Below are 16,578 nucleotides of genomic sequence, written 5' to 3'. Positions count from 1 at the left end.
AGTTGTTAATCGAAAAATATTTCAAATACGAAATTTAGGTTGTTTGGAGGCAGCAACCCTTGCATTGGTGTATTGATACGTAATAGCGGCTCTGATCTTAATAGTATGAATCATCTTCTGATCCTCAATATAAGCACATTTTACATTTTACAGATTACTAAATTTCTAACATTATTAGATTTTCTGTTGTTTCTGCTGTTATGTTGTTATTTACCGAATATATTAATTTTATCTGTTATCTACCGACCCTCAATCCTATTCTGTACATTGTAGAAGTAACAATATGTAAAATCAAATACTTCATAGTTGTGTGTAGTCAGTATAGCTTTCGTGTGTAGTCAGTGTAGCTTTTGTGTAGTCAGTGTAGCTTTCGTTGCAATTATCGAGCTCTCTTATCTTTTGTAACTTGCGATAAGTTCAGTTTGCTGCTACCCGTAGTTAGCCTTTGCGTGTGTACTTGTACAATCCTATACAAGTACACTTTGGAAGATGATCTGAATGTAAGTCAATCTCTGGAGGAAATTAAAGCATTCGATTATGATGAACTGGAAAATTATATGTGGAGGGCTGTGTTACTAAGTGGTTCATTGTGTTGGGAAAAGAACTGAAAATCGACAACGTCAACCATGATATTTGCGGAGATATGGACAGAGAAATATTCATGGGTACGTCTGTTTAAAAAAGGCATCTGGCACTCTGGCTTGTGGAAGCGATAGACCTCGTTCGACGGCAGGAATGCCAGATGGCTAAAATATCGGAGATCATCCATTTCTTCAATACGGACGCGTTAGCAGACAAGGAAAAGGTTATCAGGCTGCAGGGCCAGCTGCTTGTGCAGAAGGACAAAGAACTACAGTTGCTTAAGACGTCGGTTGAAGAGACAGTGCAAACAACGGTTGATTCAGGGATTCAGATCTACTGCAGTGCAGCTGTACAACAGAACAGTGCAAGTGGTACGGTCTGCAACAGTTACATTCTGAAGAAGGTGATGAAGAGCGTGGCTGCAGAGGAGGACAGGAGCAAGAACCTGATTGTGTTTGGGCTGAAAGAAGAGGAGAAAGAAGAGCTTCCAGCGCTTGTAACCGCAGTTTTGGATGAGATTGGGGAGAAACCTCACTTCGAAGCGACTAGAGTCGGCTGGAAAAAGCCAGGTAGAACGTCTATCCGACCAGTCAAGATCACCGTCCCGAGCTCAACAGCAGTTTATCAGATTCTGATGAAAACAGGGAGACCGAGGCTAGTTGAGACCCACAAAGATGTATGGATCTGTCCAGATAGGTCCAGCGAAGAACGAAAAACGAGGAAGCATCTGGTCACTGACCTGAAAAAGAAGAGGGCTGAACAGACTCATCTCGACCAATATATCCGGTACGGGAAGGTTTTTAGCCGTGATAAGAAGCCACCATGAAGCAATTCATGTCTCTCGGACACTGATCAGTATATAAATGAGTAATGAGTATCTTAAGAGTTTTCGAACGTTATCTGTATTTGAGAGTAAATTACATAATTTACATACTCTATTTTTTGATTGTTTCACACTTCATATTTCATAATTTTATTACTAGGTGGAGGTGATGTTATTGAGACTTTGGGTGGCCATAAAACTCGTGTTTTGAAAGTTGTCCTCTGTACTTGTTTCACTGACCCACGCTTTTTAGCATTTATACATTTCGGCCCAATTTATATGTTTGTTCGATTTGCTGTACATTTGTATATTTGCTATTTTGTTAAAGTTTCAAATCAAAATAATAATAATATGTGGATTTTCATCTTGAGTAATTGTGTTATTTTTCATTGACACATTGTCGAATTGAAATGATTTTTGTAGTTTTCTCCGAATAGACTCGAGGGATTATTTATCAAGAGACACTCCTCTGATTCGACTTTATTCCGAGAATGCGAATGAATTTCACGTTTTCAAAGCCATCTACAAACAATACCTTTATAAAAGTCGTATACTTTAATCATTAACTATAATTAGTAATTACTAAAACTTAAACTCAATAGTTTATAGGTTTAAAATCATGGAACCTATGGATGTGGAGGCTAGTCCTGTTTGTTTGGTAAGAATTCTCAATTCTGTTATTCTATAACCCACCCTCAATACTTGCATTATAGTCTTTGTTAATTGTTTCTGTATACAATTTATTCTACCTTTATTTCTAAACTGTTTTCAAAAGAATTATTAAACAAATTAGTCACAGCAGATCCATACAGGATTTGGACTCGTACATAAGTCAGTACGTTGGGAATGTCTGTTTACAAAGATTAAAGTTTTACGTAGACAACTCCCGACCTTCCAGTGACAATTACAGGTTAATAAAATAATTGTATTATTTCACTTCTCCTCAACTTTAAGCACGTGACCAAGTTACTCATTATCACGTGCGAAATTCATTTACTACCAAACCATTTTCATAACTTTGTTTTGCATCTCAGGCTGTTAATTCAGACTGCTATGGACTGTAAGAACATAACAGTGTACACTGACGCAGTTGAAGCCCTCAACAACACCTGCCCTTCTGAGGGGATATCTGTTAACGTGGATTGGATCACACAAACCTCCAAATACCTCATCAACAAAGTCGACAGGTAGGTAACATCGAAACTTCAGCAATATTGTTCCTAGTTAAATTTTAGGGTTGATCACCTCAGAACTGTGTAGATTATGAGCAGGTCATAAGTTAAACATGTTTGTCAGATTGGAGCAGGATTTAAAAAGCTACCAGTTGTCTCAAGATAAGGAGAACATTAGGAGAACACACCAGATGTTGGGAGATCACTACCATGACTGTGGCGACCTAAGGTTTTAAAGTAGCATCAAATATTTTGCACTGAACTAATTCAACAATTAAGTACTTACAATATGATATAATCGCCAATAAGACTTAGCTTTTAAATTTTGGTAAATTTTTACACATTGAAATGAGGATAACTTGTTTAGCGACAAAATAAATCGCCAAAATTAGTTAGAATAAGTGGAAACATCTAACTCTTATACATAACAGATTCTCTAGACTGATATCCTATATTCACTGTCGTGTATAATCCTCAGCAATGCGATAAAACACTACCAGAAGAGCCGAGACTACGGAACTACTGTTGCCCACACGATGGAATTCTTATTAAACATTATTAAAGTGAGCGTGTATCTGAACCACTGGACGTCTGTCTCTAACTACATCAAGAAAACAGACCATATTGATAACACTGACGTTAGTATTATACTGTGCTAGCAGTAGTCAAACTGTTATGACCTTATACTTGATTGGTAAAGTCTTGATACAATCACATTCCTCTGATTCTACTCGATTCGATTTCCTATTCGAAATGTAATTCAGTTTCTGATATCTTTGCAGGTTAAAATAACGAGACGGTTACTGTTAGCTAAAGGATTATGCGAAATGTCTCACAATAACTACAAAAATGCTGCTAGAATATTCTCAAACATTCCTTGTGACACGTGGGACAACGAAGTAAGTGCTTGTGAACTTAACTTTTTCTTTACACAATTTTTAACCACTTTGAATTTCGATACTTTTCACAACTTTTTATAGCTTGATTTCCTACCATCCCTTACAGACTTGTTTATACTGCTATTTTCAGACGATTTCCCCGTTATGTGTCCTGGTCTACGCTAGTTTGTGCGCTCTGGCTTCGTTCAATAGGAAAGATTTTCAGAAGTTACTTATCGAAAACAAGTAGGTTTCTCTGAATTAGTGGCTTGAATTCCATGGTCTAAAGAACTAAAATTACCAGAGGTGACGTTATCCTTAAAAACAGTACGTTCGTTTTTTTTAAAAGAACTTTCATTTCAGCAACTTCAAGCAGTATATGGATGCTCAGCCCACCATAAGAAATTTCATGTTTGCATTTTATAACCGTGAATACAGTGTTGGGTTGAGAGCGTTAGAACTGTTAAGAAGTGAGTTCAAGTTGGATCTGTTCCTGAGCCCTCATGTTGATAATCTGTTCGAGAAGATACGCAGTGAATCTATCAAACAGGTGAATTTATTATTGCTTCTTGGATCTTGAGCAAGATAATGCAAGCAGATACATTGCTGGTCAAATTTCAAGTTATCAAGTACTTTTCTTCGAGCCTGCATGTTATCAGCTTTATAACGAGCGTTAAACTTTTGTTTGATAATAATAAATCGTGTTTTGCAGCGATGCAACTTATCTATAGGTTTCGAGATTGATATATTTGTTATTTGAGTATCATCGATTTTATCCACTAAAAAAAGGAAGAGCCGTAACTATGTCACAGTGGCAATTTTGTAATTTCCCGCTCCATTCCCGTCGTACAAAATGTAAGGCGCGATACGCTGATATTAATGATTCTCGCGCGCACGCATGGTCACCTCAATTAAATTAAACTAATAATAATTAATATTTAACGGATTGGGCCGGCATGATATACATACATGATTTATGTGCATGCCCTGAAGCGGAGCCAGCTCAGTTTAAAGTCCTCTCTCTAAGATAAGGGATTAAAATTAGTATCGTTGCATGCAGCTTACCTAATTGATCTAATTACTCTCGATACGGTCCAGCAGCAGCCTTCAGCCAGCTCTTTGTATCAGAGATTGCCTATTAATGATACCAAATAAATTATATAGTGTTTTGATGTGAGAGATATGAGCACTAAAACCATCATCCCACCAGTACTACAGCCCTTATCTAACATGTGACATGAACAAGATGGCAGAGGCTTTCAACACGACTATTGAGGATTTGGAACTAGAGCTGATGAAACTTGTGGCTGACCAGCCTGTCAGGATCGACAGTCATAACAAGGTACATACTTTACCCCTGGATATATTTCATTGTTCTGTTTCTACTTGAACTTTTCAGAAAACAACTCAGAGATCTTTAAAGTTGTGGAAAATGTCTAAATTTGATAGTTGTATTGGTCAGGTTTTAAGAGCAAGCGAAGACGACGAAGGGAGTAGAATATTTGAGAACGTGTTGGACCTCAGTCTGACATACAAGCAGAAAACCCAAGCACTGCTGGTTAAATCTGCCATACTGAAAGCTGGTCTTGTTATCAAGGTAAGAATTATGTTTTCAGTTTCAGTGCGTCCTAAACCATCCTCTACCAATCAATTCGGTGAAATATGGTATTCTGTAAATATGGTATTCTGTAAAAAAGGTTCTTGCTCAACAGTTTATGTTCAGGCTGCTGTAGAAGAAAAGCCGAGTACAAGCACTTGAAGGAAAGCTGGATAAAACTGAAATCTAACCTCAGAACTCAGCGCGTTCTTTTGAGTCATACCACTTCACTATAACGACGATGCAGATGGGTTATTGTTTTTGGGGATACTGGGTATATTGTATTTGAACTGGGTTTTAAACAGTGATGTGGACAAAAGAAATGATGTTTAAAATAGCGATAAATTAATTTGTCAAGAGAGGACTACATTGAAATTATTTGATAAAATTCACTTCACCACATTTGACAAGCACTTAGATTATATTCGTATCAAAACAACGTAAAAATGTGGAAAAGCTACAAAACCAAAGAACACTTATTTGATGTCAGCTTTATACGGGAGAAGAAGTTCTGGAATTTGTGCTCGAAATATTTAAACTTGTCTAGCAAAAAGTAAGAAATAATAACTTAATATCATCATAGCAAGACTGGTTAAGATATTGTTATAAGTAAATGTTTTTGAATATAGCAATTTGCCAATTATCATTGTATGTTTAAGGTTTTACTTGAATTAATTGAATAATAATGGAAGAGTTTCTGATTTATCTCATTGTACGGATAATTTTGATATAAAAATCACCTAGGGGACGAACTCTGTTTAAATGTTTTTTGCTAATATGGTCTAAAAAATCAAATTAATTCGGTCGGAAATAAACAGAGATCCTTCCCTAAAATATCACTAACAGAACAAACACCTTAAAATATACCCTTCAAGAATCTAGAAAGTCGATATCACGAAGTCTTGTTATGTCTTATATTTGTACATATTACATAAACTCTGAGCTTCTAAGTGTCTAACTTCCTACTCTTGCTGTGTTCCAGCTCCTTATTTACCTCGTTTTCTGGTTTCCTCTTGCTGGCTACTCTGATCTGGCGAACCTGTAGGTTCAGTGGAGCTGGTTTCACAGTCGTCCGCTGCTCGACTGGCCATTGCTTTCTGGGAGTTCTCTGTCGCTTCGTGGGCGTGTTCCGTAACCTGTCCGCGTTGTAAGCTACGGAAGACAGGATATCCAATCCGGACATGTCTGGAGCTTTAGTAGAGACGGCCCCCTCCGAACTTCTCCGAATTGGAGAGTTTCCAGCTGACGCTATCTTTCTCATTAGATTCGCTGGAAGTTTCTTTGTCTCAGTAGGACATTTGAGAGTTTCAGGGGCTGAATAAGAGCTACCGTTATTAGAAGAGGTATCACTCATGTTATCGCTGGAGTCGTCTCCGGCCCACAAGCTGACTCCAGACCAGACATTCTCGCTAGTGGGCTCTATATCGTACTGTCGGACGAATGGACCACGGTCCAGGACACGGGGTAGGGGTCTGGTGTCAAAAAGGAAGGGAGCAGATCTGCACCCGACAGGATAATTACACTTATCTAGCTTGACAAGTCTGAGGAGGGAAGATGGTCGGGCAGACATGTAGGGGTAATCCTGAGTCTCCGAAACCGACTTGAACTTGAACCTGTACACGTGATCAGGCTTAACGTTTTCTTCGTCACATTCAGAACTCCCTCCAGAACCGAGCCTTTCCCGACTTGAAGAGAACTTCCTGAATCGCTTCCTAGGTCGGTTCCTCAGTTCAATCAGATCACCACCACCGTCAGAGACAGTTCCACTGTCGTCTGAGAGAAGAAAGGGAGACTCATGATCAGGTTTCTCCGCAACCAAAGCAGAGTCGCTGGCTGTGCGGGCTCTGCTTTGTCCAGCAGACTTTGAGACAGGCTCACTTTGAACCCTGTCACGAGCTGCCTTGATTTCACTATCATCCTTCCAGTTCCGGCCAACTTTCTCCTGTGAGTGACACTTTATCAGTTTTGATTTAATTATCGAACCTTTGGGGCGAAGAATAGAGTTTTTAGCGACCTCTCCGTTGCGTAATGGTGACTCAGAAGGGACTGGATACACAGAAACATTTCCATTAGTACTGCTGGTAACGGGACTTCTTCCGGCACTTGGGTCCTCTGAAAACAGGGAACCACTTGGGGATACATCGTTTCCAAACCCGTCTTTTACTTTCTTGTTGAGAATAGTAGGGCGCTTCTGCAGCATTAACTTTCTGAAAATCTGATTATCCACAATAGGATTTCTCCGGTAGTGCGGTAGTCGAGATCTCATTAGGAACGTCTCCTCGTCATACATATCATAGTCATGTGGCTCTTTCTTCATTGCCATCTTGTTTCGAGGGAAAGCGTAGGGAAAATCAAAGCTTTCTTTTAGTTTTTGAACGTACTCAAGCTGTTCAGGTGTATACTCCACTGGTTCAGGTTTTGGTGGACTTGCCTCCTTCTTTTCTGCTCCTTCTTTGTTCTCCGAGTCAGACTGCTCGTCCGAGTTCTTTCTGCTGGAACATTCTGATTTTTGCTTGTTGTATTGATCCTCTAGATCCTGGCGGGTTACGATCTGTATGATGTCGTCCTCTCCGAACTTTATGTCTTTAAAGGTGAGATCCTCCAGCGAAACAATACACTCTTCTCCGGTATCTCTCTTTATCTTGACCTGGATAAACGTACGGTTAATTTAGGTTAGTTCTGATTTCAAAGTAAATCCAAAATGAAACACCAGCTTCTCCACTGGTTAATTGGAATACAAAACAAGAAATCAAGGAAATTTAAGTTTTATAACCAAATTATCCGGAAAGCCAACGAACCTCTTTAACATCTTCAGGATCTATTTGTTTGCCATCAATAACATATTGCGGTTTTTCCTCCTTCTCCTTATCTGCAACAACCCGGAAGTGGTTCAACAGACACTGAATAGCCGGAAGTGATACTCCGGAAAGAGGGAAACTTGGCGAGCTCTTTAGTGTAATTGTAGGGCGGTTGTCATCCTTGTCATCCCCTTCGCCTATGAAAGTGAGAAAGTCAGTTGGATTTCAGAATGTCATCGATATGGTCCCTTACTACTATAATATACCGTGCAGTGTGTTTTACAGCAAAGAATTTAACTTTATTTTTAGAAACACAAAAAAAGTAATGTATTTTTACCTGTAGGTGGGTACCATCGGGGCCAAATAGCACGAGGTGGCTTCTTAGTTCTCTCAGCCCTAATAAGTTTCGGTAAAAGAAGAGACATAGACTCCTGCTTGTTCTCTTCTTTTATCATTGGCTCCTTGCCATAAGGAGTGCTTCTTGGTGTCTTCTCTTCCTCCTTTATTTGGGTAGTTACTTGAGCAGGAGAAGAATGTGCTGGTAGAGCTTTTTCCTGAAGATCAGCTTTTGAGTAAGCACCCTTTGTTTAAGACATACCAATCGTTTGATGCATACGCCTTAAATAACCTAATATGGAACTTATTCAAACACTCGGCATGTACGGTACTCAGTTAAGTTTGAAGTAAGCTGTAAAACTATACCTCTGTTTTTACAAGGATAGGTTGACACTTGGGTTGAAGAGATTTTCCTTTGACGACCCTTTGGGAGCGTGGGATGTATCTGCTGGGACTTCCAGGCATCCTACATTAAAAGACAATTAATTAATCAGCACCACTCATGGCGGACGAGTCATTTGATCACCCAAAAGAGGAATATATTAAGCATGTTTAATTAACACTATGATATAATAACACTGTAGGTTTAATTATGACATGGAAATGTCTATTCGGACTTACACAAACTCAGTCTCGTTATCAACATCAAAAGAGAAAGCATCCTTCTTCTTAGGAGGAGGTCCTCGAGTGTAGTGCTCAACTCTTTCTGCGTTTTTCAACAACATCCTCTCACTGATCTGACTCCAAGTGTCTTCATCTATCTTACCTGCAGTGGATAACATTACAGCGTGGCCAAAAAGCTGTTCAAACGTTTGGAATCATTATGATTTTCACATTAGAGGAACAAATGAAATAAAAATGAACGATATGAATGGATATGTTCAATAACATGCTGGTACATTTAGTACATTAACCCTCCCGTTTACGTAAACATTATACCGGAGCGGGTAGTTGTAAATAAAAGAGGAGACCTTGAGGCCATCAACTCACCAGTATCGTCCTCGTGAAAATCTTTGCCGAGTTCAACTCTTCCCATCGCTATTTCCCGAAGTATATCATCCAGATACGTGCTGAGCCCATTCGTGCTTATTTTCCCCTAGTAGTTTAATCATCAATACTCGTTTTTTTTTGTAAACGGTGTTAGAACAAACCATTTAGACCGACTGAGATAAGAAAAAACTGGAAATGAACATCTCAAAGTGGGTTTAATAAAATACCTTGCCACGAGGAAGGGCTGTAAATCGATAGAAACAGAGGAGCAGCTTCACCAAGTCCTGTTCACTAATGAGTTTGCACCGAGAGCAGTGAGTTTCCACGCCACCCAGCTCCTTCATCCTTCTCAACTCATCGTAATTACCGCAATAAAACTCAATTCCTAACATCTTCATTCTCGTTACCACACTCGACCTGATTTCATCAAGTTAAACACAGCTGAACTTGAGCTTTAAAACATTTATTTCGGAACGGTTCCTCAATGCACCTAAGCCACTTTGGTTTATCATTCTTCTCGGAAGAACATTTGGTCTTAACTTATCATCTACCTTACTCGGGAATATTATGACCGGGATAAAGTGGTGGGTTTTGGAATATTCCGACATATTTTTCCCGGTCATTAATTTTCCCAGTCATAAATAAACCCGCTATAATGTTCCCGAGTAAGGTAAACTAATAGTAATACATTTTGATGCTTGGTGGGTTTTGGAAAATTCCGCCATATTTTTCCCGGTCATTAATTTTCCCAGTCATGAATTAACCCGCTATAATATTCCCGAGTAAGGTAATTATAAATACACGAAGGTTCTTTTTTATCTGAGTTTAGCACCACAAACCTAGGTCGGTGAGAAAATAGAACTGATACTATCTGACTGATACCAAACCATCTCCTGCTATTTATTGTAAGGAAAACGAGCTCCAAGTTATTTATCTTAAGCTTTCCGTCAAGATTTCTTTCGCTTCGTTTCTTCAGAGTTTCAGCCTTGTCTCTGGCGACCTGAACGAAGGTGGTTTAGTAATAATCAGACAATTTCAATCTTTAAAGGACATAAAGTTGGACAATCTCTTGGTCACTGGCGGTCTTTTCTCCGCGTACCGGAACAGAAGAATTTGTGGCACATTTGGTCTTAAGCTATCCATGATTTAACAAATCGTCATGGAAAATTGAACGGCAGGAAATAGAAAACCCGATTGGAGAACCATAAAATTAACAAATGTCTGAAAATGGCTGACCTGTTTCTGATACTGTAGGTACACATCATTAGCTTGAGCTTTGTGGTACTGTGCTGGGTGAAATCCGTATCTCTTTTGAGGGGGCTGATCCGGCCTATACGGAATAGGAGCTCCAGGCCGGTAACCTGCCCTATTGCCTGACATCTGAAAGGAATTATTGTTCAAATGGGCGATTTGAGGTACCACAATTCAAGGCTCAAAGCCTCGGGATTACCATAAAAATAAAAAAGTTCACTCTCGTTAGCATTTACTGTAACAAAATTTGTGCCTTCACGCGCACTAAACATTGCGCGCGTAGCACATGGTGATCTACTTTTTGGTAATTTCTTCAATTAGTATCAGTGTGAAAATTATCAGATGAGAAGAGTATAATCATCTAGTATTTGTAAAAAAATAGGCAAAGATTTATTTCAAAAAATAATAAGCAAAAACTTAAAAGGAGTGATGCGCGGCCAAATCAAACCAGATTTCCTATATGCCACAGTAAATTGTGACAACGGCGTTTTTTATATTCTCTTGAATGCGCGCTAACACTACTGTATTCTATTGAAAACGGTCGCGCGCAGCACTGTGATGCCTCCAAGATTAGGTTGCTGCGAGTTTGATCAAATTTTCGAGCCCCAATCAATGCTATGTAATAGTTTCAATTTCAATTTATTGATTGGTTAACTGAATGTGACATAAAGAAGGTTGAATATCAGAAGAAAGCGATCTAAGCTCATTCCTTAAGTATAATTTTCATGAATCGATCCAAATACAATGACAAAGCTTGCTAAAACAATAAATCAGGAGTTATAAAACGGAAACTAGAAATATGTCAACAAATCCGGACTGGTAACCAGAATATCTAAGAAATATGAATAAGTGGATTTATTGTAATCTTGCCTAAGATAGCTAAAATGTGATATTATCCTAATATGTCTCCTGTTGAAGATAACAGGACAAACTTCGATTTTGTACGTCTAATCCAATAAGTATCAACATTTTTCTGAACATATTTCATGATATTTCTATCAAACTTAGCTTTTGAAGCACAGAGTATCGTATCATCATGTAAAATGTATGGGTAAATAATAAACCAGATGGATCAGTCTTGACATACCTCCTTAGCAGGCTTCTGCTGGGTTTTTTGGTCAAGGTTGGCCATATTGCCACCCTTGGCTTCTCCAAGGCTGGCCATATTGCCACCCTTGGCTTCTCCAAGGGTGGCCATTTTTGGTTCAAGAGTGGCCATAGTATTTTTTCGTCTTTCAGGACAGGAATCTATCCATCTTGCACTGTTTTTAAAAGTCCCTTGATTAAATGTCTCTCCTAATTTATATAATCATACATGATAATTTCTATATAAGATAAAATAAAGAATTTCTCTTACATTTAAAAATAAATACTCAGTTTCAATGAACTTAAGGCTTAAATATTTTTTGCTAAATTTTATATAATAATGGCTGTTTAATGGGTAGGATGTCAAAAAGAAGGCAACCTACCACTTCTGAGATGCCTTCAAGAACTTGTTCTTATTAAATTTTTGCTAAAAACCCAAGTTTGGCATTATTTCCACCCTTCACAGTTCACATGACTGGTAAAGTGGCCCTGCGCGCGGCGTGCAGCATTAACTGACAACTGTACCAAGCTCTAGTAGATACTGTTAGTACGGGCATGTTGCACTAAATGTCCCCTGCCGTTTTTGAAAAGGGTATACATTTTGTTCAAAGGTTTTGTGCTAGGTTAATGGTATATGCTAATGTGAGGGATCTAGAGTTTGATGGTTTAAGCAGATGATAAGGGAGAATGTAGGAGATTCGGAGTAAAAATAGATTTTCTCATGTTTATATTCAGTGACTGGTCGGATAGGTTCACGTGTACGTACAGTGTACACAACCGAAAGTCCACACACGTGCTTTATAATATTATCACAATCATGATATGTTTTGTCTAGCTGACGTATTTGAAGGGTTTATTTATGGACGAAATGAATAATATAAGAATGGTCACGAACGATAACATATCCACAAGGTGTATAATTTGATATGAGTACACCTTACTAAACTTAAGAGTCAAAAACTAATCAACGATTTGATTAAACCATCTTATGATTAGACACATCATAATAATATGATATATATCTTGAAAATCAGTTTACGAAATCGTTCATGTCAACCAGAAAGATCTTATTGTACTCGTAAAGGGTAAAAACCAAAATAGTTAGTCCCATTTTGGCGAATGATCGTCTACCAACTTATCAGTTATTACAATAAATTTGGTCGTTTGAACATTTGGTCGTTTGAACATATAATAAGCAATAAGCATAAACATTACGTGCAGTATTTCTGTATAAGCTTGCATATTGCGAGGGAGTCCTTTATAAAAGTCATCGCACATGGGCAATGGGCATGGTGGAGTGTTGCGTCAAAAGCGGACATGCCGAAGAATGAAGATTTATGACGAAATGTTGTAACAAATTCATCAATTTCTGAAGAATGAAAATTATTTTCTCGATTGGTTACATACTGGTTTTCTTTTGTTTTTGACAAGAATGTGGTTCAATTAATCATACTCAATTTTGTTAGCTCTATTATTGAAATTGCACGTGCTAGTAAAGATTTTTGTAGGGATTTCCCTGAATAGCTTAAGTTATTTTTGGTCACTAGTAATAATGAGGTAATGAGGTCATATTTGATCGGATTCAACTATATTGAACTCTAAAAGTATCTGTGTATGAGATAATTCTTGTTTTGGAACAGTTTAACAAGAACTGAAATCTTGAGCTAAAGATCGCATAAAATGTAAAAAAACAACACAGAGTAAGCCAAAGAACGTGAGAGTTTCAGTATTTTATCAGTTCTGCCATTTCACATTTGCTTCGAAGAAATAACGATACTAGATTGATACGTAAATCAAGAGATGTGTAAGAGATGACTACAGGTTAAGTTACTGAAATCAGATCAAAGTAACATAAAAATTCATGTGCTGCCTGCTGGGACTTTCAACAAATATGTACATACCAAGATATAAATTATATGGAGGAAGACGATCAAAGGTTAGATATAAATATTACGGTCGTATTATAGGAACGGCCTCAGGGAATCTAACTTCGTATTTGACATACCTGATACTATCTATCTTTAGTCGTTTTCTTCTGCTGTACTTTACATCAACCTAAAGCGAAATTTATTTAGTTCAATATAATATCATCTAAATAATGCGAAATTAAGATTGTATCCAGTATAAAGATTAGTTAAGTTAGTTCGGGTTGATAAAATACAATGATGGTTAAAAGCACAATCGACAAAAACAAGAACATTTTACAATTCAAAGAACATGGAAGTAGGGTTATATCAATCAACTGGCAACAATTGATCAAAAACAATCAAAGTTTGACCGAAAGTTTACATGTCAACAGATATCGTTTAAAATAAATAAATAGTGTATATATAGCCAGTATCTTTAAAGAATGATTAATGATTATCGGGACATTTTTTCATATCACCAAAAGCCTTCAGCTAATAGATTTACATCACCTATTTTACAACGAAACAAAACCCATCTTATTACGACGTAAATCAAGATCTAAAGCTGTCCAGTGTCCTTATTTCTCAAGTCCAGTTACATTAACCGTTTACATAACGCAGTTACAGTACTTGTCTTCAAGTACAGAGTTACAATTTATTAACGAACTTTCGATTTTGATCCAATTATTTACAAAAAATGATTGAAAACCATTCGTGGAGCTTTTAAGGTTGACCATCATGATAAAACAGAGTCAGATTTATAGGCTTTAGTACCCTTATACCAATTGAGCAACAAAACAGATCCAAACACTATTGGACACACAGACCAATAAATTAAGGTTGTCAACATTTTATTTCTCTTAAACTTAACGAAGTGCTGGGCACTGTGGATTTTCTCCTCTTCTGTCTTTTTGTCGGAACCTACAGGACCATATTTCCCATATCTTACTCCGTCTTTGAAGTTTCCTCGACTTGCATAACTTAGATACTGGCAATTGAATAGCCTTTGGCGGATATAAGTTTCAGTCAAACGTTGAGTACTTCGGAAGAGCATTTTATTCTCCTCAAGGTGTGCCTTGTGTCATTGATCTAAAAAGGTTTATTCTTATTTCCGGAAGGTAGTTGTGGTTAACTGAAATTACAGAAAGTGTTAACGATTTGACTTAGTAAGACATTGTATCATTCATATGGAATTAATAAGGCATTGTATTATTCATATGGAATACTATTTATAAAAACCATTACTTTTATTTAGGCATTGACATGTCCGCTAACGTCTACTGATATCCTTGTCCTTCTTGGATTCTATGAGATAATGGGAAATTAGCGGAAACAAAGGGAAATTAGAACACACAATTTAGGTCGGGCCATTAGCAGTCTATGATAAATTGATATAGAAATTATCAATGACTGGGAAGTGGGAAGGTACATCTTAGTTAGCTGGTATACAAGTATCGAGAAACAGTGTAATAAAAATGTACCAAGAAACAACAGGATACTAAACTCTTATGAGTTTCTCGAATAAGTTTTTTACTTCCTCAAAGGACAAAAATAATTGTCTGATCAAATCACATCTATAGCTCAACAAACAGAATTGGAACTTGTTCTGAAAAAGGCAGGACCAAATTTACCTGTCAAAAAAATCTGCTTATGCCTGTCAATGTCCTATGTTCTTGTCCTTTTTTGATTCTATGAGATTTTTAATGAAACAAAAAGTGAGGTGCAAAGTGAATCATATTTTAACGTGTATTGTGATTAATTTGCTAATTAAATTCCAACATGATCACACAACATGATACGACACGAACAGGAGTTCATTGGTCCAGGCCACTCCAAGTACAAGTAACTTGTACATGATCACACATCCTATTGATTCAGGACACTAATACCACAATTTTATTCTAAAAGTGCCAAAGTCTAAATGAAGTGCATGACTACCAAGTAACATGCCGCTGAAAGATTTTGATAGGCAAGCATTAACGATACATCTTTAAATTGGTAACTGTAATTATGCTTCAAAGGGAATGATTTTAATTAATCTTCTAAAAAACATCATTGCAATCAACACAACAACATAGTGCATACATGATAAACTATTAGAGATAGTACCGTTTAAAATCAACTTGTGATGAATAAAAAGGGAAATGCTAGCATTTGAATTTTGTCTGCTTTCTTAATCTCCCCTAGAGCGGGTATTCAGGATCAGGTATTCAAGCGCATTTTGAAAATGTCACTGTTTGTAGGTGTGGTCATCATGACAATCACACCTATAATAATTACAAGTGTGCATCTTGTAGAGCATTGTTGTGGTTATCTATGCAGCTATAAACTAACAGCTTAAATGCAACACGGCTCACTTGAGCTACCTCTAGAGATAAATTATTATCTTAGATAGAAAGTTGTGACCTTGGAGTAAAAACAAGAGCTTGACAGGTGTCATAGAGGAGTCGGTTGGCTGAGTCTGGGTTAAGTCCCCATCCTTCTAAATCAAAAGGTGACGGAATCTATAAAAATATAACAAAATCAATTGTAAATGCAAAAGGAAAACAAAATTTAAATTTTATTACCATTACAATGAATATAAATATCATGTTAAATATAAGTGAACATCCGATAATAAACTTGTTAAAACCAGTACTGCCCTGACTGAGAATAACTGGAATATTTGCCAAAATGTTTTATTTGCTAGAAATTCTACAATAACTTAGTCCACAAAACATACTACTAACTCTGAGAATTTTGGTGCCACTAACGATTAAGGATTAGGAGATACTAGAAGCCCAAGTTAGTCGAAATCTTTATATGATGAAATATAAAATAAGTTATGTTCTAATTTCTCTTCATTGTCTAGTTCCGTACTGTAGAAAGTATAACGTGAGCGTAAATGTGAGCTAGTCATGATGTACCATAAAGTATAGAATCGCCAGTTTTAGGACCATTCAAAATCACTGTACACTTTGTTCTCTTCGATGATAAGGCAACATATTTAGATGAAAGGAGCACTTGTGTTACAGACACTGGGGCCAGACTATGTGAGATACAGACACTGGGCCACGAATTTTATAAGCTTGAACCCACAAAACCACTCTTCAAGGAGAATCGATCTCTTTCAATCAACAATTTGTATTAATGCCATTTGCTTCATGGAAACAATCAAA

The 16,578-nt window shown here is 37.3% G+C and overlaps 3 protein-coding genes across 3 annotated transcripts in view; 2 read left to right on the top strand and 1 right to left on the bottom strand.

Moving 5' to 3' along the window:
- Positions 1–16,578, top strand: part of LOC134825041 (uncharacterized) — an 852,482-nt gene that overhangs the window by 507,120 nt on the left and 328,784 nt on the right. The window lies entirely within an intron of this gene.
- On the top strand, positions 1,987–5,801 carry LOC134825159 (COP9 signalosome complex subunit 1-like). Its single transcript, XM_063837311.1, has 11 exons — positions 1,987–2,063; positions 2,218–2,315; positions 2,440–2,592; positions 2,702–2,806; positions 3,056–3,215; positions 3,360–3,476; positions 3,607–3,701; positions 3,819–4,005; positions 4,666–4,797; positions 4,918–5,052; positions 5,179–5,801. The coding sequence occupies exons 1-11, from the start codon at positions 2,025–2,027 to the stop codon at positions 5,212–5,214; spliced, it is 1,257 nt and encodes a 418-aa protein (XP_063693381.1). The 5' UTR covers positions 1,987–2,024; the 3' UTR covers positions 5,215–5,801.
- Positions 5,381–16,578, bottom strand: part of LOC134824991 (uncharacterized) — a 43,605-nt gene continuing 32,407 nt past the window's right edge. Inside the window, exons 2-11 of the mRNA XM_063837037.1 lie at positions 13,519–13,568; positions 10,413–10,556; positions 10,016–10,176; positions 9,404–9,593; positions 9,177–9,282; positions 8,808–8,952; positions 8,553–8,652; positions 8,188–8,404; positions 7,851–8,047; positions 5,381–7,699 (exon numbers count right to left, since the gene is read on the bottom strand). Coding sequence (XP_063693107.1) covers positions 5,999–7,699; positions 7,851–8,047; positions 8,188–8,404; positions 8,553–8,652; positions 8,808–8,952; positions 9,177–9,282; positions 9,404–9,593; positions 10,016–10,176; positions 10,413–10,556 — 2,961 coding nt within the window. The 5' untranslated portion in view covers positions 13,519–13,568 and the 3' untranslated portion in view covers positions 5,381–5,998. The remainder of the gene's footprint in view (positions 7,700–7,850; positions 8,048–8,187; positions 8,405–8,552; positions 8,653–8,807; positions 8,953–9,176; positions 9,283–9,403; positions 9,594–10,015; positions 10,177–10,412; positions 10,557–13,518; positions 13,569–16,578) is intronic.

This window comes from Bolinopsis microptera, chromosome 1, assembly GCF_026151205.1.
Source record: "Bolinopsis microptera isolate Bmic1 chromosome 1, MBARI_Bmic_1.0, whole genome shotgun sequence".
NCBI lineage: Eukaryota > Metazoa > Ctenophora > Tentaculata > Lobata > Bolinopsidae > Bolinopsis > Bolinopsis microptera.
The sequence above is the reverse complement of the archived record's forward strand: the minus strand, read 5'-3'. Positions and strand labels throughout refer to the sequence as shown.